The sequence below is a fragment of the Diabrotica virgifera genome, chromosome 10 (genome assembly GCF_917563875.1).
Source record: "Diabrotica virgifera virgifera chromosome 10, PGI_DIABVI_V3a".
Lineage (NCBI taxonomy): Eukaryota > Metazoa > Arthropoda > Insecta > Coleoptera > Chrysomelidae > Diabrotica > Diabrotica virgifera.
In genome coordinates, this window is record NC_065452.1 from 146236790 (window position 1) to 146264174 (window position 27385).

The window sequence follows — 27385 nt, forward strand, 5'->3', positions numbered from 1 at the left end:
AAACTTAAATTGATCAAAAATTATCTGCGCTCAACAATGGACCAAGACAGATTAACAAACCTGGCTTTAATAAGTAGAGAAAAGCAAGTAAAAATAGATGTCACCGAAGCAATAAAAATGTTTGCCAACTTAAAAGCTAGAAAAGTTGACTTTGACATACTTTAAAAAGTATGGTATAGTGTTATAAGATTGATCTTTTTTAATACTAACACCATGTTTTTTAATATAAAAATAAAGAAAGCAAACATAATTAGTTTTAATTTTAGCGTACCCATAACCTATATAATCTTCTGACAAAAAGGGGCGCAAAGACGAGTCTTGCACCCCGGCGCCGTGTATGGTCAAGACGGCCCTTGTGAATTCTATGCCCAAAATCACACAGGGTTGCAAAGCCAGAATAATGAAAATGAATATGTATTTTATTTTTTTTTTGTTAAACGTCAGATTTCCTTTTCTCCAGATCTTCAGGCTCAACTTTACCACTCCACCTTGTACTATTTACCAACTGAGCCAAAAATTTCTTTTAAATGAAGATTATTTTCCATATTTGGATTAATTTTTTGACAGCAATAATACATGAACATACAGACAATTACATCATTCGTTTAACCTTGCACCATTAAAGTTTATTGATAAGATCCGTAAACCATTGATAAGAATCCCTATGAAAAGTCAAGTTGACGTAATCCACCATTCGCGCTATTTGTACGGAACTTGCTATACAGTACTCTTGTATCTAAAAAGAAATCTCCTCGCACCAGATGTGAATATAGTGAAAGTAGTGAGTTCAAGAATCAACGACACGGTATAGTCCAGTCGACATGTGAATTTGGGTAAAAATTCAGAACCAATATTATCAGAACATAATAATTATGTATCGAATATAAATACTAATTATTCTTTCTTCTTTAATTATTTAGGATAAATAATAATCGATTTGTAGTGATAAGTGCCTAGTATTTAATATACAACAAAATTTGTTGAAATGTCAAAATAACGAGAATACCTTTCAGATAAATGTTAAAAATATCGAAAAGTACAATAAAAAAAAATTAGGTCATCACAAAATAGAGTCATAATAAAAAAAGAATGTGTGTGTACTTTGTACGAACGTAAGAAGATATTCTTCTATTATATAATAGGTAATTTAAACGAAGTAAATATACTTAAAAGGTTATTTGTACTTATTTTATTTAAAAATCAAACTAACTTTCTTATCTACCACTTTCAAAAAAGAAGAATATCTTCAAAAATTATATAATAATATACTTACAATCATAAAATCTATAAAAAAATAAAAAAATAATAACTTGCTTGGGACTTGAACCCACTTGACGTCTACCGTGCCGTACGAAAGTTGACGGCATTTCAAACTAGACCAAACTCTCGTATACGTCATGTGGGAATATACACAAACTAAACGTTTACACCATAAATTTATAAGAATTTAATAAAATTATTAGTTTGATTTTTGTCGAAATAAAATACAACAAAATATAGGGTAAGAAAACGATATATGAGATGAAGATTTGTAGAAAGTTTGTTCGTAATCAGATTATGTAAATTAAAGCATTGCCTACTAATAGGTAACTACATTATTTTGGTTACATTTTCCAAATAGATAGGTATTGAAACTATTAGGTATTTCCAACTGAAACATTTAGAATTACGTACCTATTTAAAAACCTCAAAACTATTTAAAAAGTCACTATAATTATAAATTTGATTTTATTTCTGTCCACACATCAATAAAAACTAATATTATACAATATTTTTGTTTACCGATAACCTCCATATTGAACAATAATTATTGACAGATCATTTCAAAATTTCAACACCCAATCAGAGCCCGTATAACAACTAATACCATACTGTCGGTGTGCGCATGCGTGGGGATAAATCAAATTTTACCCTAAATCGATTCGCCGCTAAAGAAGAATATCTTCAAAAAATAAAATTAATACAGTATGGCGTCCACCCTGGTTTATTCCAGCTCTACATCTGTCTTACCTAAACAAAATGAGATTGTGGATATCCTGTTGAGGTACGTTTGCCCATTCTTCTATCAGACGCTTTCGGAAAAGAAATGTCGTGCATACATATCGTCGACCTAATATGAAAAATGCAAAGTCCAAAATATTCAATTTTAGGACTTTTGATGTCATCTGTTAGCACTATCCAAAAGCTACGTACGGCCCTGTTTTCTTCTAATATAGTTTATTGAATTTTGCTAAAATTGTGAAAATGATATCTTCATAAGTCCTTTAATATTGATAACCATATGAAATCTGCACAAGTCCCACAAGTCAGCTCTTGTTAGTGGCCAAACCGTTCAAACGTATCGGTGTTTTTTTGTTTATAGAATAAAAAGTTTTTTATTGTAAACGGGTGAATACCTATGGGTACAGATTAAAATGACACACAAATTGATTGCCAAAAACGTGAATTTAAATTATTTAGGGACTTTTGCAATTTTCACATTATATTTATTGGTATACAAGTGGAGTTATGCAAAGTTAGTTTTTTGTCTCTCCTGCAAGATATTTTGGACTGTTTCAACAACTGAATTCATAACTTGGCATTCATTCCGCAGAATATCCACTAATAGTTCATGATTGACGTTGTCAAATGCTCTTCTAAAATCCACAAAGCACAAATACACATCCTTATCAACATCTCTACACCGCTGTATAAGCACCTGGAGCGCGTAAACTGCCTCTCTAGTTCCAAGTGCTTTCCGAAAGCCAAACTGCGATCTATCAATATTTGACTCACATTAATTTATAATATATTTTTCTTACAAATACGAGATACAAGATACATTAAATCTAGGTATGTACTTAACTAAAAAATTATTGTAAACTAAATTTTAGTAGCAATAGTGAATCAAATTAAAGATAAATACACCAATAGTCTAAGAATTCACTTATTGTTTATAAATATCTGTAAAAAATTGACATTGTTTCAGACAATTACATAAATACCTCAATTTTACTATTCTAACTGGTAAACAAGCCAAAATTTTACTTGAAAAATGATTTATTGACGTTTCGACTTCCAGTTCGGACGTCGTTATCAAAATAGAAAATATTAATATATTAAACAAAAATATTGTTGCTTAGTAAAAAAATTCTTCTAATAATATTCAATTTAATCTGAGTCATTCGTATAGGCAATTCAGACATATTATACATTTTGATGTAGAAGACTTTAAAATGATGCCAATATTTATGAGTTACGTACCTGGGACGACTTTATTGAAAGATAGTTCATTCGATTACATGAAATCAACTTTAACTCAAGAATATCTGTCATAAAAAAGTCATAGCATGTGATATGTCTTTAAAAAGACAACCACATGCAATGGTGACAGTAAAATTCCCGTGTTAGTGATTCCATAGTAAATCACGAGGAAAAACCAAGAAAAAACCTTATGATACTATCCCGATATTTTAAGTATTTGGTCTTACATTCAGTTTACTCTCAAAGCTAACACCAAATTCTGATTTTATATGTATGTTATTTTAAATTATAAATAATATTAATAATACTTAGATATATAAATAATACCAAAATATAAAGTATGTACTATCCTCGATATGTTATTGACTTACTAATCTTGGTATTTTCTTTCTATTAACTTCCTCGTTTAGTATGGGTAACCACATCCTACTGCATTCTACCGAGGAATTTGCAACACAATTGGTTTCATTTAGTATAATTAGAGCCGCTTCTTTGATTTTTCTCTTTTTACTATCTGTTTCTTTCAGGACTATACTTGAATCTCTCCACTGAACTCTATGTTCATTATCCCATGCAAATTCTATATTTTTAATATAAGATTGATGTTCACTTATTCTAACGTCTAATGGTCTTGATGTTTCACCTAAATAAAATTGTTCTAATAATAATATTAATAATCTACGTTTTAGATATTCATATTATTTATAATTTAAAATAACATACATATAAAATCAGAATTTGGTGTTAGTTTTGATAGTAAACTGAATGTAATTGATGGCAATCTGTCTAAATTGCAGATATGGATGAGTCAGATTAAATTAAATTATTAGAAGATTTTTTTTGCTAAGTAACCACATTTTTGTTAAATTTAGTAATATTTTGTATTTTGATAACGACGTCCGAAGTGGCAGTCGAAACGTCAATAAAATCATTTTTCAAGTTAAATTGGTGCTTATTTCCCAATTAGAATGGTAAATTACATAAATGCCACAAAGAAATAGCTTCAGAACAAAATTACATAAATTCCTAAATTTTGACCCGAGAAGAAAAGTCCTGGACTATACCGCATCAATTTCTCCAAATCGATGTTAGTAGTAGAAAGGGGTGAAAGTAAATTGCGCGTGCGTAAACCAAATCCGTCCGAAAATTGTTGGGCTATCAACAATTGCACCGCGACCCGTGTGATAATCAAATAGTTTAAACAATTCGCGGGTATTATCACATCCAGTGTATTATTTTCTATCGGCGACAATGGAGAAGGAAACACCAACAAATTTCTGCCTTCTTAATAAAATTGCCTTAGTATGTGCCTTTATTGTCGGAATTCAAGTAACCAGGATGGTGTTTAAATTTTTGTACGATAATTTCTTATCTACTTTCCTGCAGATTAACGCCGTAAATTTATCAGAAACAGGAAAATGGGCAGGTAAGTCATAAATGCACATTTATTTTTTTTTTCTTTATTTTAAACCCCCACATTTTATGTTTATGACCGCTCAGTTTTTTTTATTATTATTAAAACCAAATTATCCACTAAGGGTAGGAAAGTATTTTATTAGATAATAATTTTAAAACCCTACATTTTATGACCTCCCGCTTTTTTATTACTAAGATCAATTATTCGTTAAGGGTAGGAAACATTACCTCCTGTTTTTTTTATTTAATAGTTTTTACAGTTTTTGGTTTATTTTAAATTCTTTAATAACTTTTTCAATATCCTTTTTTCATCTGATTTTCGGTCTAGCTTGTTTATTTTTTTTCAACTGTCCCAGTCAGTAATCTTTTATGTAATCTCATATTTGGCATTGTTTAGATATGCCCCAATAACTCAATTTTTTTATGACCGCTAAAACAGTATGACATGCACATATTTTCTTTAACTTTGTATTTATTCTTTTTACCCATACTGCGTTTCATAGTTTTCCTCAAATATTTTCCTAATGACCCTTCTTTCATTTTTGTTTTTTTCTAGTCTTTTTGTTACCTTCCATGATTCTTCTTTGCTCCCAGTTCAAACTAAAAGATCATCCTGTCATTTCAAAACCCTACATTTTATGCTACTTCCGTTTTTTATTATTATTAAGACCAATTATTACTATTCGTTAAGGTTAAGAAACATTCTCTCCTGTATTTTTTATTTAAATTTTACAGTTTTTGATTTATTTTAAATGCTTCAATAGCTTTTTCAACATCCCTTTTCCAGCTGTTTTTAGATCTACCTTGTTTATTTTTCCCAACTTACCCAGCCAGTAATGTTTTAAATAGTCTCATATTGGGCATTGTTTGGATATGCCCAGGGGCGGCTTTACCTATTGTGCAGCGTGTGCGGTGCACACGGGCGCCAGGATGTTGGGGGCGCCAAATAGCGGGTCTTTCTTTACTGTGTTTCAACTTAAAATGATTTTTTTAAATTATGAGGTAGAAGATGAATCAGTAACTGACGCCAAAATACATTTTAAAGTAAACTTTTACTATTACGTATTAGATTCCGCAATTACTAAATTTGATGTACGCTTCGAACTTTTAACGCAAAAAATAACGCTCTTTCGTTCCTTAAAAAATTAAAACACTGGAAGGATTTAGAGTTAAACGCTCGATTTCACAATAAAGTTAAAGTGGACTTTTGACAATGCAAATGTTATAGTTAAAAGATACTTTAAATTTAAAGTCCGCTTTAACTTTATTATAAAATCGAGCGTCAGATACAAAAAGAGCATATTTTTCTAATTTAGAAAATAAGTTGTGTCATGTTGGCTCCTCAGATAGATAGGTTTGAGCTCTTTAATGAAATAGAATTATTACCAATCTTTATCGATGATTCTACTACACCTTTGGATATTTTAAATTTTTCTTCTTGAAGTGCCATCTCCGCGACGGAGGTCGGCAATCATCATAGCTATTCGGATTTTAGGGACGGCTGCTCTGAAAAGTTCATTTGCTGTATATCCGTACCATTCTCTCAGGTTGCACAGCCACGATATTCTGCTTCTTCCTATGCTTCTTTTTCGTTGAATGTTTCCCTGCATAATCAACTGGAGCTAGTTGTATCTCTCTCCACTTGTAATATGTCCGAGATATTCCAGTTTTCTTATTTCGCCGGTATTTAATATTTCCACTTCTTAATTCATCTTTCTCAGAACCTCTTTGTTTGTGTCGTGTTCTGTCCACGATATTTTCAGAATTCTTCTGTACACCCACAGCTCGAATGATTCTAGTTTTTCACTGATGCAGCACTCAAGGTTCAAGCTTCATTTTAAATTACTTATATACAAATAAATCACTTTCAGTGTTCCCAAATTTGTTCACTGCTCTTAGAATTTACTTCACATTGCAGTGACAGTATCGCACAGTGAAAGATCATTTTTTAAATTAAAAATAATTAAAAATTATCTAAGGTCAAGATTGTCGCAAAGTCGATTTATAAATTTATCACTAGTAGGTATTGAACATGAAATAAAAATTGAAGTAAGTGACATATTCAAGATTTTGCTAATGCAAAAGCACGAAAAGTATCTCTTTTATAATTATATATTGAAGTATGTGCCTATGTGCGTCCTGTAATAATTCGTTAATAATTTTTTTTTAAATATTCACAAAGTTGTTCTTTTTTATTTATTCATCTAACCAATTCCTTCCTAAAAGTACTATATATTTACTCAAACCTGTCAAATTTCCTAAACCCATTTTCAACCTTACCTCATAGATAAAAAATTTCATTTTTAATTAAATATTTTTAACAGATTTGGGTAGGTTGTTCTGACGCCGTGAATACCCATTGGCTCCCGACATCATTTAATATTGCACTGCAGTAAAACCTCGATATAATGGACTAATTGGGGGGAACGGGTGTCCGTTAAAGCCGAAAATCCGTTGTATAAAAATAGGTTTAAAATAAATCAATAAACTTTTTTTATTTTTAATTTTGTATGCACTTTTAAAGTTTGATGTTTTTTTATAATTAGAAATGTGTGCGTATTAGGCTATAATAAAAAGTTTTTGAAAGTCTTTGTAAAATACCGAGACGTTTTTAATTTTTTTCATATTTGACCGGATTTTTTTGTCCGTTATATCTGAAGTCCGTTAAATAGAGGTTCGTTATATCGAGGTTATACTATATTTGCATCTGGATTTTTGTTTACATTATAAGCGTACCTAATACCCTCTAATACCCTATGGTCTAGTACCTAGTACCTGGTTATAGATAGGTACCTATTCGACTATTCCAGTTTAACTGCGCCTCTACCAAAGGGCGCCAGGGCATCGACTGCACACTGGCGCTACATAGGCTAGAGCCGCCTCTGTGCCCAATTATCTCAGTTTTTATGACTCTTAAAACATTATTATTAAGACCAATTATTATTATTTGTTAAAGGTAAGAAACAATCTCTCCTGTATTTTTTATTTAAATTTTACAGTTTTTAATTTATTTTAAATTCTTCAATAGCTTTTTCAACATCACTTTTCCAGCTGTTTTTAGATTTACCTTGTTTATATTTTCCAACTCATTCAGTCAGTAATCTTTTATATTATATAGTCTCATATTTGTCATATATTTGCATTTTTTGGATATGCCCAATTATTTCGCTTTGATTTTTTGATATATTTTAAACTTTTCAATTGATTTTGATTTATTTCAAATTCTTTAATAGCTTCTTCAACGTCCCTTTTCCAGATGCTTTTAGGTCTAGGTTGTTTATTTTTTTCAAACTCCCCTCGTTAGTAATTCTTTATACAGGGTGTCCCGAAATGATTGGTCATAAATTATACCACAGATTCTGGGGTCAAAAATAGGTTGATTGAACCTCACTTACCTATATACAATAGTGCACACAAAAAAAGTTACAACCCTTTGAAGTTACCAAATGAAAATCAATTTATTTTCATATAGGTATCGAAAACTCTTGAAGATTTTTCATTGAAAATGGACATGTGGCATTGTTATGGCAGCAGCATCTTAAATAAAAATTAAAGTGAAATTTGTGTACCCCATAAAAATTTTTTGGGGGTTTTGATCCCTTAACCCCCCCCCCCCCCCAAACTTTTTTGTGCGTTCCAATTTAATTATTAGTGTGGCACCATTAGTTAAACACACTGTTTTTAAAACATTTTTGCCTCTTAGGACTTTTTCGATAAGCCAGTGTTTATCGAGATATTTTGAATATTTATCGAATCCACCACATATTTGTATATGTATATGGTTAAGTACGATTTATAGAGACCTGGTAATAATCTGAAAATGTATTTATAATTTACATTTTTAGGTATATTTTGAAAAAGAAGCCACATCTCGATAAAAGGTATCTTATCAAAAAAAGACAAGGAGGCAAATTTTTTTTAAAAACACTGTGTTTAACTAATGGTACCGCAATATTAGTTTAATTGGATGGAACATACACAAACATTTGGGGGGTTTAAAGGGACAAAACTCCCATAAAAATTTTATGTAAATATATTAAAAAAGAAGCTGCATCTCGATAAAAACTCACTTATCGAAAAAATACTGAGAGGCAAAAAAGTTTGAAAAACGTTGTGTTTAACTAATGGTACCACAATAATGAATTAATTGAAACGTACACAAAAGTTTGGGGGGGTTTAAGGATCAAAACCCCCATAAAATTATTATGGGGTGGACAAATCTAACTATAATTTTGTTTTAAGATGATCCTGCCATAAGAATGACACGTGTCTATTTTCAATAAAAAATCTTTAATAGTTTTCGATATATTGAAAAAAATCGATTATCTGTTCATAGTTTTTTAGAGTGTCTCTTTTGTCATTCTTATTAATTTTTCACTGATACTCTTTTTAATGTTTTATTCAATACTTTTCTGTTAACTCTGGCAAAAGCTATTTTAAAGTCAAGGAATACGATACCGTGGGTTTCCCATATTCATAGAATCTCACTCTAATTTCTCGCAATATGAAAATTTAGTACATTCTGCTACGTTTTCGTCTAAAATCATATTAATATTTGCCATATACATTTTTTGTGCATACACTTGGACATTTGCAACAATTATGCAAATGTTGGAGCATACACTTGTATAATACTGATGTTGATTGGGTTTCCATGCAGTGGTAGAAGTAGCATACGATCTGAGTGATAGAACAAATTGATAACACTTTTTTTATATCTTCGCTCATTATGATTCCAATACCATCCCAGTGCTGGTTTTGGTTAGTCTTCTTCTTCGGTCTGTTTGCATCCACTCCTAGATAAAGGTTTTTCCATGAGTTCTCCACTCTTTTCTGTTTTCTGCTATTTTCTGTTGTTCTGAAGCTATTTTCTTGTGGCATTTTTACAATTTTAACTATTTATAATGGGAAATAAGCCACAATATTATTAAAAAATGATTTTTATTAACGTTTCGACGCCCAAATCGGGTGCCGTTGTCAAAATACAAAATATTTTTGGCCTGGAACCTTCTTTTAATATTCCAGGAGCAGATCTGGATCTCTGGTTTATTTTTAGGGTTTTTCACTTGCGGTTAGAATAGGGTGGTCCCAGCTCTATTCGCAGAGATTATTAGAGATCTTAGCTGGTCAGTGGGGGCACCCCCTGACTCTACCGCGTCATCATCATCATCATCATCATCATCATCATCATCATCCTCCAACCAATTGACGTCCACTACTGGACATAGGTCTCCCCCAATTGTTTCCACACTTCACGGTTTTGTGCTGATTGTTGCCAGTTTTTTTACGCCTCTACCGCGTACTAGGGGCCAAATGTGTGATAGTACTTTGCATAGTCATTGTTCTTGGGAGATAGTGTAGTGGTTTCACCTTGCTTTCTACACAGAAGTTTTATTGACGGTTGAATCGATATTTGATTATCCCCTACACATGGGTGATATCAAACTTGTGAGGATTATTTCCCTCCAGCCTCGAGTCACTAATGCTATGCCATGTAATTAGGATGATAGAACTTTAAAATCAGGTTTAGTCCACTAAAAAACCATTTTTAATTATTTTAAAGTCCAGACCTTGATTACTTATTACTTTTATTACCAATTCAAACCAGCTCATAAATAAAAACAATACGTTTTTAAAGTGCTTTAAATTTGCGTTTGTTTTTCGTTACCATTTGCCTTGAATAAAACATGAAATATAGATAAAACTAGCAAGCATTGAGGTACGTAGATGTACATACTTAATTTAAAAAGTTTTTTGTGTAAATTAGAACATTGTGTCTTTACAAGTCAGCTTTGCTACGAAATATTCTTAGACTGTTCCTAGTGACATATTAATTAGTCGATATGATACTTTTTATGACGGATAAATAGTGCTCAAGCAACGCAATAAAAACTAACAGTAAACTACCTTTTTTTTTGGATTTGGGTGGAAATGTTCTAAACACCGTACCATACTTGGCGTGTGTTGGATTCAGAATAGAGGAAAACATCCGAGTCCATTTTCCCCCGTGTAGGAAGATTCTGCAAACGGATGCCCTCCTGTTACCCTGCCTACCAACTAAAACCACCCGTCTTCGTCAAGACACTCCCGTTCGTGTTCAGTTAGCGAACGAAACTTGGGAGTGCCTTGCGTGCCTTGGAGTACCAATCTAGCCCAGCCTAGATTGGTCGTAGAAGTTGTCGGCTCTTACCTAGGAGCGGTAAGGAGCCGGGGGAAAGAAAATATGAACAGAAAACCACCTTAGACCAGGGCATTTAGCACTAAAAACACCCGAATAAATAAATTTTTAAATACAGCACCTAGAGACTTGCAGTTTTTTCATTATGTTCAGGATGACGTCAGGAAAAAAGTCTACTATTCAAAAATGGGTGGAAATGCGTAATTGCAATGTAAAGTGCATAAAATGCATCCAAAATTGCATATATATAAAAATAAAGTCAAAATCAGTATACTAAGGAACACAATTTATTATTTGGGGGGTTTTTGGGGTCACTGAACACGATTACGCTATCAGAACTGATCCCGGATCACCTGGTGCCCAAGGTCACGGCAAGAGACGTCATCTTCTGGAGTTTCGATGGTTTTCAGCATTAAATCGATGCAAATGGATTAGTCACGGATTTTAGGGGTCGCTAAATACGAATATGATATCAGAATAATAATTGACCTCCGGAGTACCTGGTGCCCAGGGTGGCTACTAAGGCACGTCATCTTCTGGAGTTTCGAGGGATTTGATGCAACTGTACTACTCGGGGGGTTTATGAGGTGGTTAAGCACGATAAGATGGCACCACGACAGACCTTAGGATCACCTGGTGCCCAAGGCCACTATAAAGGACGTCATCTTCTGGAGTTTCGAGGGCTTTCGATATCAAATTGATGCAAACGGATTTCTTACGGGTTTTTGAGATCGCTAAATATGAATATGCCGTCAACACCGACTCCCTGTGCACCTGGAGCCCAAGCTCACTGCAAGGGCGTCCTTTTCTGGAGTTTGAGAGATTGTGGCATTAAATTGATAAACATGGATTACGACGTTTTTAAGTCGTTAAACACGAATATGCCATCAGAACAGACCTCTCGATCACCTGCTGCCCAAGGTCACTGCAAGGGACGTCATCTTCTGGAGTTTCGAGGGCTTTCGGTATTAAATTGATGCAAACGGATTACTTACGTGTTTCTGGAGTTGCTAAACACGAATATGATATCAGAATTGAACTCCGGAGTATCTGGTGACCATGATCGCTACTAGGGCACCTCATCTTCTGGAGTTTCGAGGGTTTTCAGCATAAAATGGATGCAGATGGATTACTCGAGGGGTTTTTGAGGTCGCTAAACACGAATATGCCATTAGAACAGACCCACGGAGCACCTGGTGCCCAGTGTCACTGCAAGGGACGTCATCTTCGAGAGTTTAGAGGGCTTTCAGTATTAAATTGATGCAAACGGATTACTTACGTGTTTTTGGAGTTGCTAAACACGAATATGATATCAGAATTGAACTCCGGAGTGACTGGTGACCATGATCGCTACTAGGGCTCCTCATCTTCTGGAGTTTCGAGGATTTTCGAGCATAAAATGGATGTAAATGGATTACTCGAAGGGTTTTTGCGGTCGTTAAACACGAATATGCCATTAGAACAGACCCACGGAGTACTTGGTGCCCAGTGTCACTGCAAGGGACGTCATCTTCGGGAGTTTCGAGAAATTTCGGCATCAAATTGATGCAAATGGATTACTGAGGGGTTCTTGAGGTCGCTAAATGCGAATATGCTCTCAGAAACGAATCCCAGAGGATCTAGTGCCTAAGGTTATTGCTAGGGGCGTCATCTTCTGGAGCTTCGAGAGTCAAACGGATTACTCATAGGTTTTTGGGGTTGCTGAACGCGAATACGCCATCAGATCTCACCCTCGAACCACCTGGTACCTAAGGCAGGTCATCTTCTGAAGTTCCGAGGGTTTTCGGCATTCAATTGATGCAAGCGGATTACTTACTAATCGGATTTTGGAGTTGTTGAACACGATTGCGTTATCAGAATAGACACCGGAGCACCTGGTACCTAGGGCAAGTCATCTTCTGGAGTTTCGAGGGTTTTTGGTACTTAATTGATGCAAATGGATTACTCATGGGTTTTTGGGGTTTCTGAACATAAATACGCCATCAGAACAGACATAAGAGCACCTGGTGCCTAAGGCACGTTATCTTCTGTAGTTTCGATAGTTTTCGGTACTAAATTGGTGCAAACGGATTACTCTTGAGTTTTTGGGGTTGCAAAAACCTATAAGTAATCTGTTTGCACCAATATATTACCGAAAACCTCGCCTAGCGCATGACGCCCCTTGCAGTGACCCCGGGCACCAGGTTCTACTATGGTCTGTTTTGAAGGCATGTTAGTGTTTAGTGTTTACCGACATCAAAAACCCCCGAGTAATTTATTTTCATCAATTGAATGCCGAAATTCCTTAAAACTTCAGAAAATGACGTCCCTTGTAGTGACCTTGGGCACCAGGTGCACAGGGGGTCGGTTGTGATGGCATATTCGTTTTTAGCGACCTTAAAAACCCTCCAGTAATCCATTTGCATCAATTACAGGCCGAAAGGCTTCGAAGCCCCAAGAGATGACGTGCCCTAGTAGCGACCCTGGGCACCAGGTATTCCGAAGTTCAATTATGAAGGCATATTCCTGTTTGGCGACCCCAAAAACCGTAAGTAATCCGTTTGCATCAATTTAATACCGAAATCCCTCGAAACTCAAGAATATGACGTCCTTTGCTCTGACCTTGGGCACCAGTTGATCCGGAGGTCTGTTCTGATGGCATATTCGTGTCTTACACCTCAAAAAACCCCCGAGTAATCCATTTTTATCAATTTAATGTCAAAATACCTCAAAACTCCTGAAAAGGCCGTCCCTCGCAGTGGCCTTGGGCTCCAGATGAACAGGGGGTCGGTTCTGATGGAATATTCGTGTTAAGCGACCTCAAAACCCTCCAGTATTCCATTTGTATCAATTAAATGCCGAAAACCCTCGAAACCCCAGAAGATGACTTGCCTTAGTAGCGACCCTGGGCACCAGGTACTCCGGAGGTCAATTCTGATGGCATATTCGTGTCTAGCGACCCCAAAAACCCTCCAATAATCCATTTGCATGAACTAAATGCCGAAAACCCTCGAAACCCCAGAAGATGACGTGCCCTAGTAGCGACCCTGGGCACCAGGTACTCCGGAGTTCAGTTCTGATATCACATTCGTGTTTACCGACCTTAAAAAACCCGTGAGTAATCCGTTTACATCAATTTAAAAAACCGAGAACACTCGAAACTCCAGAAGATTACGTGCCTTAGTAGCGATCCTGGGCACCAGGTACTCCGGAATGAATTCAATTCTGATGGCATATTCGTGTCTAGCGACCCCAAAAACCCTCCAATAATCCATTTGCATGAATTAAATGCCGAAAACCCTCAAAACCCCAGAAGATGACGTGCCCTAGTAGCGACCCTGCACAACAAGTACTCCGGAGTTCAGTTCTGATGTCATTTTCGTGTTTACCGGCCTTAAAAAAACCCGTGAGTAATCCGTTTACATCAATTTAATACCGAGAACACTCGAAACTCCAGAAGATTACGTGCCTTAGTAGTGATCCTGGGCACCAGGTACTCCGGAATGAATTCAATTCTGATGTCATATTCGTGTTTAGCGACCCCAGAAACCCGTAAGTAATCCGTTTGTATCAATTTAATACCGAAAGCACTCGGAACTCCAGAAGATGACGTCCCTTGCAGTAACCTTGGGCACCAGGTAATCCGGTGGTCTATTCTGATGGCATATTCGTGTTTGACGACATCAAAAACCCCCCGAGTAATCCGTTTGCACCAATTTAATACCAAAAGCCCTCGAAAGTCCATAAGATGACGTCTCTTGCACTGACCTTGGGCACCAGGTGATCCGGGGGTCAGTTCTGATTGCGTAATCGTATTCAGTGACCCCAAAAACCCCCAAATAATAAATTTTCTTCCTTACTATACTGATTTTGACTTTATTTTTATATTTATGCAATTTTGGATGCATTTTATGCACTTTACAGTGCAATTATGCATTTCCACATTGCATTTCCTGGTCCAAGTGCCGACATAGGATCCGATCACAACCCAGTAGTGATCCAAATTAGTCTCAAAATGAAAATAATAAAACGAAGAACAACATATGCATAAATCGATACAAATAAATTAAGGACCCACCCATATGACAAAGCCTCACAGATGAAATCAATCTATTAATGAATGAAGAACAAATTCTGTAAAATACTGAAACGGATACAAAATGGTTATTAATAAAGACATAAATGACAAAAGTAAAAAAAAAAAGTGACACAAACTGTATCTATAATAGATAACGAACTCAATTCAGAAATTAAAATTAAGAGAGAGAAGTTTGCAGGGATGTATTATGTCTCCACTACCATTCAAAGTACCTACATAACAATGAATCCATTTTTGAAGAAGGGCAGCAAAGATCAGTGTGAAAATTACAGAGGAATTGCTGTAAACAGCACAATAAATAGGATGTATGTGAAACTTATTAAGAACAAAGTAGAAAATGACTATAGAGATTACGAAGTAGAGGAGCAAGCTGGCTTTAGAGCTGGGCGGTCCACAGTAGACCACTTGTAATTTATTACGTTTTAAATTATTGAGAAAAAAACAGCTGTTAATAAAGAAGTTCAACTGGTGTACGTAGACTTACAAAAAGCATACGACAGTGTGCCCATCAGCAAACTGTGGTCAACCCCAGAGGGGTAACAGAGGGCCCAACCAATATATCAAGGGCCCCATTTTTTTCCTCTAATATATGTAAAAATGTGTTATTGATATATTATTTTCAGATTTCCAACTCTGCTTGGTATAAATCAGAACTACACGAAAATTTTAAAAACACTGTCTAAAATAATATTAACTACCACAGATCGTGAGTAGAGAATGACAACGAATAATTAAAAAAGTAAAATGGAATAGTTTGAATATGTCTTCGCATCTATTTTACAAAATAGTAGTACTTTTACATGACTCTAAAGAATTTTTGTCAAATCTTTAGGCAAAACGATACGTCATTTTGCAAGAATCCAAAGATTTTGCTACTAATTGTGACTTTCCCTGTACTTTTAAAATCAAAAGGTTTGGTAGAGTTAAGAAATGTTTTGATGAATTATTTCATAATCAACTCATCTCAAACCCTGAAGAAATATAATATTATAATATTACAGAGTTTTTCGGAAATCTCGATGTAGTCATTGAACAAATTCAAGCTGGATTTATAAGCATGTACAAAGTAAACAACGATTTTAAAATCTTACATCTTTTGTAGAAGTGGATATCTTTTCAAATCGGATTCAGAAGTTTTTGCAGGAGAAAGTAAATTAGTTGCTGCGTACCCTTCAGATTTAAGTAATGAGTTTTTGGAGCAACTGCAATTTGTTAGAAAATTATTAAGGACACAGTTGGAATCAACGAACTCAATTTATGATGCAGCCAAAATTATTCTTATAGATTTTCATTGCACTAGTGCTTGCATCTTGCGTACCAGAAGTGTGTCATGCGTACACCTTGATTTCAACTTTATTTGTTATGACTGCTAGTTCAGAGAGATATATTTCTAAACTAAAATTAATTAAACCATATGTTCGTAGTATAATGTCAGAAGCACGGTTATCTTCTCTAGCGCTTATAAGTATTGAAAACGAAGTTGCCCATCAGATAGATATTAATAAAATAATTGTAGATATATTCGCTGATAGTAGTGCCGAGTAGAATTGTGGTACGACCATGTACAGAGAATGCCAGATGACAGGATCAACAGATTTTGACGTGGACACCCGAAGGGAGAAGGAAAAGGGGTTGACCGAGAAGGAATTGAAAAAGAACTAGAGGAAAGAGAAATCCCTCCAGGTCTATGGTAAAACAGAGAAGAATGGCGGTTACCATTCGGAAGGCATCGGAGAACGCTATAAACCGATAGTAGTAGTAGTAGCTTACCACTTAAGGGTTAAAGAAGATGTTCACCTTTAGCTATATATCGTGTTGTCCAAGAAAAAATATAAAGTCTAATCAATTGTTCATCTGTTTCGCAATTTATCTGTGGATTACGTCGTATGAAGATATTATCGGTCTATCAATATTATCGTTGGCTGTTCAACAGAATGTATGTCAGCTGAAAGAACATGTGATTCTTATCTAATGTCTAAAGTCTAACCTTATCTAATGTCTCACTTTTCATTCTCAAAATAATTTTTAACTCTTATCCAAATGTGCTAAATATTGAAATGTATGAGCAAAGACCAGTAGACCAAAGGAAATGAATCAGACCAAATTATCGCTTATCATACGAAAGGAATTGTTATTAGCATTAATCACAAGGCCACTTGCTGAAAACAAGTGAAGCGAAACCTATATTATCTTATCGAAAAATGAATTTTTTAGTAGGTCACTTGATAACATTTATTAGGTCTACTGCATAATATAACGCAGTAACAATTTGGAAATTAATCAATATCTTAAATCAATATCTGGAACAAGAATCTAGGCATATCAAGAATCAGATGGACATAACAAACGGGAGAAGTTAAGAACATGTGCTCAAAAAATAACTTAACTCAGACTTGCTTATGACTTTCCATGTCTGTAGTTACTATATATAGCCTACTACTCTACATGGTTTATAACGTTCACCGCCGTTTTCCGACTTCCAATCGCCACTTCGTCCATTCATCTTCTTCCATCGCCACCTTCTTCCATTCCACTTCTTCCATCGCCACTTCCAATCGCCACTTCGTTGTTGCATATGTCCTCTTTTATGTTTCTTTCTTTTAACTATTTGTCTATTCCTTCGCTCCTACTTTTTCCCGGTCTAGCTCGTTTTCTCTTTCCTTCTGGTTGCAATTTTCGTATTTTCTTTGGTATTCGTTGTTCATCCATTAAGTCATCCGTAATTGGTCGTTTGATTCCCTTTCTCTAATGCGTTCGTTAGTAATCGTTTCGCTTCTAGATCTTCCTGCTGCTCTTCTCCAAAAATCAATTTCCGTTGTCCTCAGCGTTGCCAGTATTCTTTCTTTCAATGGCCATACATCGCAGCTGTATAAATAGTCGAAGCAATAAAGCACTGAACCTCCGATAAAAAAAACGACAAGACGGATCTTAATAATTCTTTTTGCATTCGATTCGTGAATGCGCCAGGAAACTTTGTGACCCCGAGCCATGATATATATTGAAAAACTGCATACAAAAAATGCATTCTTAAAGTGCACCTCAAACAGACAATAAAAAAAAATCAGAACTCGTCAATTATCGGCGGAAATGAGTTTCGTTAATCGGGTGTTTTTGGGGGCGCTGAAAACGAATATGAGATCGTAATTGATCTCCGGAGTACCTGGTGCCCAGGGTACTGTTTACCTCGTCTTGTGGAGTTTTCGGCAAATGCATTAAAAAATTAGTCAAAAAAAACCTAGTAAACATCTCCTAGTTCCTGATAGTATTGAACATGTCTTTGTCACAGTTGGATCTGTTAAATCGAATATTATCTTGGGAGCAGTGTATATTTCTCCAAATTCATCAGCACATTCATACATCACTTTTTCTGAAACATTAGATTCACTCGCTCTTCAAATCCCTAATTCTACCCTGCATATTATGGGTGATTTCAACTTGCCAAATGGTATATGGCAAACTGGCAGCCTTAGTTCGACAGTGACTACAATTGGTGCACGTCGTCAAGAAGTGTCATGTGTACAAGTTATGTCAAACACAGGATTCCTCTACCGAGGTCAAACAAGCAGACTATTTTTTGGTTCCTCCAGTTGTTCACCCACCACTATGTGTTAAGTTAAATATTGGTGTTGTAGAGGGTGAAGATGGTCTCGAGTTTGATGGATTCTATAGAGATTTAAACTCTGTAAATTTTCAAGGTATTATAATGTTTCTGAATCAATTTAACTGGGACTTTTTACTTTTAAATAAGCCTCTTGAAACTATGTTAAACATTTTTTATGAAATTATCTTTATTGCAGTGGATATATTTGTTCCTTTAAAGAAATTTTCGGGCAGAAAATTCCCGGTATGGTTCTCAGTTGAACTAAAAAATTGTGTTATTTAAAAGAAAAAATTGCACAAAAGGTATAAACAAACACAGTCAGCTGATGACTATCGGGAGTTTTCTAGGTTGAGACAACTATGCAAAAATCTGACGCAGGAATGCTATGCTCAATATGTGCACTGTACTGAAATAGCTATTAGCTTTAACATAAAAAAATTTTGGTCATTTGTTAACAATAAAAGGAAAAGTAGTTCTTTTCCAAATACACTTAAATATTTGGATAAGACTAGTTGTTCTAGGGAGGAAATATCGAACATGTTTGCTGATTATTTTTCGACAGTGTACTCACATGATAATGTTAATATTCCCACTCATGAAATATCCACATCCAATAACCATATTCCACACCTTGATATTAAAATATCAGATATATTTAGTAAACTCTCTTCTTTGGATGTTAACAAAGGGCCTGGACCAGATGGGCTACCTACCTTATTCTTAAAAAATGCTCCTTTATTCTTTCAAGACCTCTTTACCACATTTTAAAGCTCTCCCTCCAAACTGGAATCTTCCCCGACTACTGGAAAGACAGCTTTCTAAAGCCCATCTTTAAATCCGGTTACAAAACCTGTGTAACAAACTATCGTCCCATCAGTATAGTCAGTGCAATCCCCAAGGTATTTGAAAGTCTGGTATGTGACATTCTAACCCCTCTAGTTGAACCTCTACTAGTCCAACAACAGTTTCGGTTTAGACCACGAAAATCTACAGAATTAAATCTTCTTAGTCAGGTGGACTTCTTGCTGGACACCTTGGAGAAGGGGTATCAAGTGGATACGATATACACTGACTTCTCCAAGGCATTCGATAGGGTGCCACACAATATTTTGTTGCATAAATTAAAACTGATTGGGATTGATGAGCCTTTATTGTCATGGTTCCAAAGCTACTTATCTGATCGTAGGCTGATTGTTAAAATTTTCACTTTTCTTTCTAAACTTATCCAAGTTACATCAGGAGTGCCTCAAGGCTCTCACCTTGGGCCACTCTTGTTTAATATTTTCATAAACGACATAAATGAATGCTTCGCAATCAGTTTATTTTTGCTCTTTGCTGATGATCTAAAATTAATCTGTGTGATTAAATCCCCAGAGGATTGTGAAAAACTACAGTACGATTTAAGTGACTTGCTAGAGTGGTGTAAAAGAAACGGCATGGAACTTAATCCGACTAAATGTAAAACTATGACTTTTTCCCGTTCCAGAAATGCTATTGTTTTTGACTACAATATTGGTCACTATACTCTCGAAAGAACTTCCCTTTTTAAAGACTTATTGGTCACCCTTGATACAAACTTACATCTTTGCCATCATCTGGAGAATGTTGTTAATAAGGTTTTCCAGATGCTTGGTTTTATTAGAAGATGCACCCAGGACTTCACAAATATTACAGCTTTAAAAACCCTCTACTGTGCCTTGGTCCGTCCCCATCTTGAGTATGCCTCCTGTGTATGGTCTCCTTTTTATGGAGTGCATACTAATGCTCTTCAGTTAGTTGAACATAAATTTTTAAAGCAAATTGCCTATAGACTCAATATTTTGGACAACTACAATGATGCAGATATTCTTAATATCCTGGATATGGCACCGGTCATTGCTCGTCATAAGAGAAGGGATATCATCACTTTCCACATCCTACATGGAAAAACTGGAACAAAAGAGCTTCTTCAAAAAATTAATATTCATGTCCCACTAAGAACAACCAGGGCTACTGTTAGTTTCCATTACTCAATCCACCGTACTAACACCGCACTAGAACTGCCAGACTAGCAAACCAACACCTTAAACATTGACCTTTTTCAAACTTATAGCAAGTTCCTGAGTCAGGTTTTAGTAAACATTAACTAAGACTTATTGTACTGTAAAAATTATAATAATAATAAACTCAAAAGTGACTTATATGCTTATGTCCGCCGACCACACTAATTAATGTCCATTTGTGTAATTTGTACAGTGTCTTATCATCTATGTTTCGCAGTGTTTTCATCTTTGCTGTTTCTATTATTCTTTTTGTCCTTTCTGTATCAGGTCGTGTTTCTGCCGCGTATGTTATTATTGCTCTGATGACTGTTTTGTAAATTCTGCCTTTCACTTCTTTTTCGATGTTTTTATTTCTCCATATTGTTTCATTCAGGCAACCTGCGGTTCTGTTTGCTTTATTCACCTGATCTTCCACTTCCGTTTCGAGCTTTCCGTAGCTAGATAGTGTGATGCCTAGATATTTAAACTCCATGACTTGTTCTATTATTTGACCCTCCAGCTCTAATTTACACCTTGTTAGATCTGCTGTTATAACCATGCATTTAGTCTTTTTTGGGGAAAATAACATGTTAAATTTTCTAGCGGTTATATTAAATTCGTGCAGCATACTTTGTAAATCATCTTCACTTTGAGAGATTAGAATTACGTCGTCTGCATAGCAGATTATTTTAAGTTGTTTTTATCCCATTTGGTATCCTCTTTTGTGTTCTTACTTTTTTTATTATTTCGTCCATGATCAGATTGAACAACAGAGGACGCAGGGAATCTGCCTGTCTTATCCCATTGCCAGCTTCAATTGGGTCAGTTAGTTCTTCATCTACTTTTACTTTTATTGTGTTGTTCTGGTAGATATTTTCGATCGTTTTAATTATTCCTAGAATTACCTCTCTTGCATACAATAAATAGATAACGTCCTTTAATTTGACTCTGTCAAATGCCTTGTTAAGGTCCACGAAACATAAGTATGCCGGTTTATTTTATTTTAAAGATCTTTCTTGAATCTGCCTCATTATAAATATAGCGTCGGTGCATGATCTTTCCGACCTAAAACCTTGTTGTTCTTCTGCTAATGTTATAATTTTATTCAGTTTGTTTGTTATCACTTTGGTCGTTAATTTTAGTGTTGTGTTTAAAAAATTAATTCCTCTGTAATTTCCCGGGTCCGATTTTTCCCCCTTTTTGAAGAGAGGTATTAGAATGCTTGATCTCCATTCTTGTGGTATTCTGTTTTGTCTTCTATTATTTTTTGGATTAGTTTGAATAGTTGTTTGGTCAGATCTTGTCCTCCGTCCTTTAGGAGTTCATTCGATATTCTGTCCTCTCCTGGTGATTTTCTATTTTTTAATTTTGTTAATGCTTCCGTTACTTCTTCTTCTTCAACATTTATTTCTTCGTTTGTTGTCACTTCAGGTGTTGGTGGTTCGTTATCGTTATCTTGGTCTTGGTGTATCGAAAATAGTCTGAATGTGTTTCGTTTTTATTAGTTCGTTCATATATTTTCTTTGTCCTCTGATCATTCTCCATATTTCCTTTTGTGTTCCGCAGAAGTCGTGTTCCATCTGTTTTGAGAAGCTCTCCCAGTGTTCCCTTTTTATTTGTCTGACTAAAGTGTTTGCAAAGTAAAGCGTATATACCATAGTGTTGGTGAGTGATATCCCCATTGTCTTACATTTTTGTTTCCATATTTTTAAAGAAATTATATTTTAACTAAAGTGGGGACGGACAACATCCTTGCTTTCATCCTTTTGATGTTACAAATCCTGTTGTTATTTGTGTCCCTGTTTTTATTTTTGTTATGGGTTGATTGTATCGTACTTTGAGAGCTTTTATTAATTCTATATTAATATTCATGCTTTCCATTGATTGTGACAGCTTCTTCAGTGGAACGCTATCGTAGGCTATCGTAGGCAGTTCAATAGAACTCTTCAAAGCAGAGGTAAATAGAGTAATGATAGTGATGATGATATCCAACCTCAGATTGGGAGACGGCACTTAAAAAAGAAAGAATGAATATATTACTATAGTTTCTTGTTAATAGCTGTATCCAGTATTAGAGAAAGCAATTATTTCTGAGCCTCTAATGCTGTAACTAGCATTTAAATGTGTAGAAAATATGTACATTTGTATATAATATTTTTTAATAATTAACACCCCTCACAAAGAAAATAACTTTGTACATTATGATGCACTGTAGTCTAATTTTTCCATAATCCCTTTACTAACTTCAAGGACTTTATCCTCTTCGATATTTTTATTGATTGTGTAATATAAATATGAGTTGGAAATTCTTAATAATCATACGAGATAGCATTTGCTGATGATTTTTGGTATACTTCCTTATTATTTGTTCAAAAGTCTCCATCTTTTTAAGTCTTGGTGCAATGTGGCTGTTTTTAAAGTATCAATGGACATCAATATCATGCATATCAATTCATCAATAATTTGAGATACGCGGACGACACAATACTCCTAGCTTCTCTACTCCAGCTTGGGGGTTAGGTGGAAGAGCAGCTGTACATTGCTGCCCTGCAGTGATGTACAAGCTGAACCTCGCCCTACAGACTAATTAATATTTTTGTTTTGTTGTATACTTTTTGGAATACTAATAAAGACATTCAGATTTAGCCATACGGCTCACACTCCCTCTAAGGGGAAATTGACTCATCCCAGATACCTACGGTATCAAAAGGATTGAGCTCTGGTGGGACTCTTTCCGTGTTATCGAGCCCTAGATGACTTGGTATGCAGGTGTATCTCCCAAAAATTTTCGTACACATCTGGCAGTTGCGAGTAGTATAGCTTTCTGCATGGTCTTGTAAAGATGTTCATTTAGATCCAGCCTTTTTATGCTTTCGAGGAGGTTCTTCGGAATGACTCCAGTAGTAGACATAACAATAGGTATCGTCTGGGTACTTTGCATTCTCCATTGTCTTCGTATTTGAATTTCCAGATCTCTGTACTTGCCGATCTTTTCAGTAAATTTACTACGTAGATTATTGTTGTTAGGTATCGCCACATCAAATTAGTGTTGTTTGTCTGGTTAATTTATTAACTAGTACGAAATCTGGTCTATTATGTGCCACTGTTTGGTCTGTGAGCACAGTACGGTCCCAGTATAGCTTGTAGTTGCCATCCTCAAGCATACTCTTAGGGACGTATTGATAATATGGAAGATGGTCCGTTTGGAGAAGTCCCAGCTTGATAGCTATCTCCTGATGAATGATTTTTCCCACTGCGTCATGCCGTTCATTGTATTCAGTTGCAGCAAATGCCTGGCAGCCCCCTGTAATATGTTGGATGGTTTCTTGGGCTTGACATCCATATCGGCATCTGTCGTTTTGAACCTGAGGGTCTTTGATGATATATTTCAGGTAATTTCTGGTTTGTATAACCTGATCCTGAATGGCCAGTAATGAACCCTCCGTTTCAGGGAACATCTTTCCTGATGTCAACCAATTGTTCGACGCTGTATTGTCGACATAGTCTTGGCTGACCTCATTGGGATGTCGCCCGTGTAGTGGTTTACACATCCAGGTGCGCATTTTTTCGTCATAAAAGTCATAAAGACATTATCCAGATTTAGCCATACGGCTCACACTCCCTCTAAGGGGAAATTGACTCATCCCAGATACCTACGGCATCAAAAGGATTGAGCTCTGGTGGGACTCTTTCAGTGTTATCGAGCCCTACGTGATTTGGTATGCAGGTGTATCTCCCAAAAATTTTCGTACACATCTGGCCGTTGCGAGTAGTACAGCTTTCTGCATGGTCGTGTAAAGATGTTCATTTAGACCCAGGTTTTTTTTGCTTTCGAGGAGGGTCTTCGGAATGACTCCAGTAGTAGACATAATAATCGGTATTGTCTGGGTGCTTTGTATTCTCCATTGTCTCCGTTTACAGACATTCTAACCTATCAGATTTAGCCATACGGCTCACACTCCCTCTAAGGGGAAAATTGACTCATCCCAGATACCTACGGTATCAAAAGGATTGAGCTCTGGTGGGACTCTTTCCGTGTTATCGAGCCCTAGGTGACTTGGTATGCAGGTGTATCTCCCAAAAATTTTCGTACACATCTGGCCGTTGCGAGTAGTACTGCTTTCTGCATGGTCTTATAAAGATGTTCTTTAAGACCCAGCCTTTTTATGCTTTCGTGGAGGGTCTTCGGAATGACTCCAGTAGTAGACATAATAATCGGTATCGTCTGGGTACTTTGCATTCTCCATTGTCTCCGTATTTGAATTTCCAGATCTCTGTACTTGGCGATCTTTTCAGTAAATTTAGTACGTAGATTATTGTTGTTAGGAAGCGCCACATCAATGAGGGTTGTTTGTCTCGTTAATTTATTGACTAATACGAGATCTGGTCTATTATGCGCCACTGTTTGGTCTGTGAGCACAGTGCGGTCCCAGTATAGCTTGTAGTTGCCATCCTCAAGCATACTCTCAGGGACGTATTGATAATATGGGAGATGGTCGGTTTGGAGAAGTCCCAGCTTGATAGCTATCTCCTGATGAAGGATTTTTCCTACTGCGTCATGCCGTTCCTTGTACTCAGTTGCAGCAAATGCCTGGCACCCCCTGTAAGATGTTGGATGGTTTCTTGGGCTTGACATCCATATCGGCATCTGTCGTTTTGAACATGAGGGTCTTTGATGATATATTTCAGGTAATTTCTGGTTGGTATAACCTGATCCTGAATGGCCAGTAATGAATCCTCCGTTTCAGGGAACATCTTTCCTGAAGTCAACCAGTAGTTCGACGCTACATTGTCGACATAATCTTGGCTGACCTCATTGGGATGTCGCCCATGCAGAGGTTTACCCATCCAGGCGCGCACTTTTTCGTCCTTAGTAAGGTGGTTTATGCGCAGTTCTGCTTCCCTCAGTTTTATCGGTGTTGTGTCATCTACTGCGCAGATAGCGCGATGTAGAGTAGATGTTTCAGCCTGCATCTGAAAATAAGATCTTAAATTAGCAATTTGTTTGTCTAATTGCTCACTTATATCCATAAGTCCTCTTCCTCCTAAATTCCGTGGTAATGTCGTTCTTTCTACTGCACTTTTTGGATGGTGTTTTTGTGCCTTTGTGAGGTGCGTTCTTACTTTTCGCTGAAGATTTTCTATATCTGTTTTTGTCCACTTAACAATACCAAATGAATAGCTAATCGCGGAACAAGCGTACAGACATTATCCAGATTTAGCCATACGGCTCACACTCCCTCTAAGGGGAAAATTGACTCATCCCAGATACCTACTTTATCAAAAGGATTGAGCTCTGGTGGGACTCTTTCCGTGTTATCGAGCCCTAGGTGACTTGGTATGCTGGAGTATCTCCCAGAAATTTTCGTACACATCTGGCCGTCGCGAGTAGTACAGCTTTCTGCATGGTCTTATAAAGGTGTTCATTTAGACCCAGCTTTTTTATGTTTTCGAGGAGGTTCTTCGGAATGACTCCAGTAGTAGACATAATAATAGGTATCGTCTGGGTACTTTGCATTCTCCATTGTCTTCGTATTTGAATTTCCAGATCTCTGTACTTGGCGATCTTTTCAGTAAATTTACTACGTAGATTATTGTTGTTAGGTATCGCCACATCAATCAGTGTTGTTTGTCTTGTTAATTTATTAACTAGTACGAGATCTGGTCTATTATGTGCCACTGTTTGGTCTGTGAGCACAGTACGGTCCCAGTATAGCTTGTAGTTGCCATCCTCAAGCATACTCTCAGGGACGTATTGATAATATGGGAGATGGTCCGTTTGGAGAAGTCCCAGCTTGATAGCTATCTCTTGATGAAGGATTTTTCCCACTGCGTCATGCCGTTCCTTGTATTCAGTTGCGCAAATGCCTGGCAGCCCCCTGTGAGATGTTGGATGGTTTCTTGGGTTCGGCATCCATATCGTCATTTGTCGTTCTGGATCTGAGGGTCTTTTACGATGTGTTTCAGGTAATTTTTAGTTGGGATAACCTGATCCTGAATGGCTAGTATTGAACCTTCTGTTTCAGGGAACATCTTACCCGATGTCAACCAATAGTTCGACGCTGTATTGTCGACATAGTCTTGGCTGACCTCATTGGGATGTCGCCCGTGCAGAGGTTTGCCCATCCAGGTGCGCAGTTTTTCGTCCTTAGTAAGGTGGTTTATGCGCATTTCTGGTTCCCTCAGTTTGATCGGTGTTGTGTCATCTACTGCGCAAATAGCGCGATGTAGAGTAGATGTCTCAGCCTGCATCTGAAAATAAGTTCTTAAATTAGCAATCTGTTTATCTAATTGCTCACCTATATCCATAAGTCCTCTTCCTCCTAAATACCGGGGTAATGTCGTTCGTTCTACTGCACTTTTAGGGTGGTGTTTTTGTGCCTTTGTGAGGTGTGTTCGTACTTTTCGCTGAAGATGTTCTATATCCGTTTTTGTCCACTTAATAATACCAAATGAATAGCTAAGCGCGGAACAAGCGTAGGTGTTTAGTGCATTAAACAAATTTTTACTGTTAAGCTGTGAACGAAGCAGCTGTTTTACCCTTCGTATAAACTCAGTAGTTATCTCAGTTTTCATTTGTTTATGGTCAATTTTCCGCGCCTGCTTTACCCCAAGATATTTGTACATATCATTTTCGCCCATGGCCTCGATGTTCTGGCCATTTTGCATATCGAATCCACCGGGCTGTACCTTTCCTCTGACTATATTCAAAACACGGCACTTGTCTAGTCCGAAGTGCATGCTAATATCATTAGAGAATGTTTCTACAGTTTTTAGCATCTGTTCTAGGTGTTCTCGAGTGGAAGCCATTAATTTCAAATCATCCATATACAACAGATGATTGAGCT

At 36.2% G+C, this 27385-nt stretch overlaps 1 protein-coding gene across 5 annotated transcripts in view; it reads left to right on the forward strand.

Annotated features, from left to right (window-relative positions):
- Positions 1–687: 687 nt before the first annotated feature.
- LOC126893396 (very-long-chain 3-oxoacyl-CoA reductase) overlaps positions 688–27385 on the forward strand; it is a 96220-nt gene continuing 69522 nt past the window's right edge. Inside the window, exons 1-2 of one of the 5 annotated variants that reach the window (XM_050663534.1) lie at positions 688–833; positions 4339–4669. In XM_050663534.1, coding sequence (XP_050519491.1) covers positions 4495–4669 — 175 coding nt within the window. In that variant the 5' untranslated portion in view covers positions 688–833; positions 4339–4494. Of the gene's footprint in view, positions 834–4210; positions 4670–27385 lie in introns of all 5 variants that reach the window. The other 4 variants (XM_050663535.1, XM_050663533.1, XM_050663536.1 and 1 more) reach the window with 4 other exon arrangements.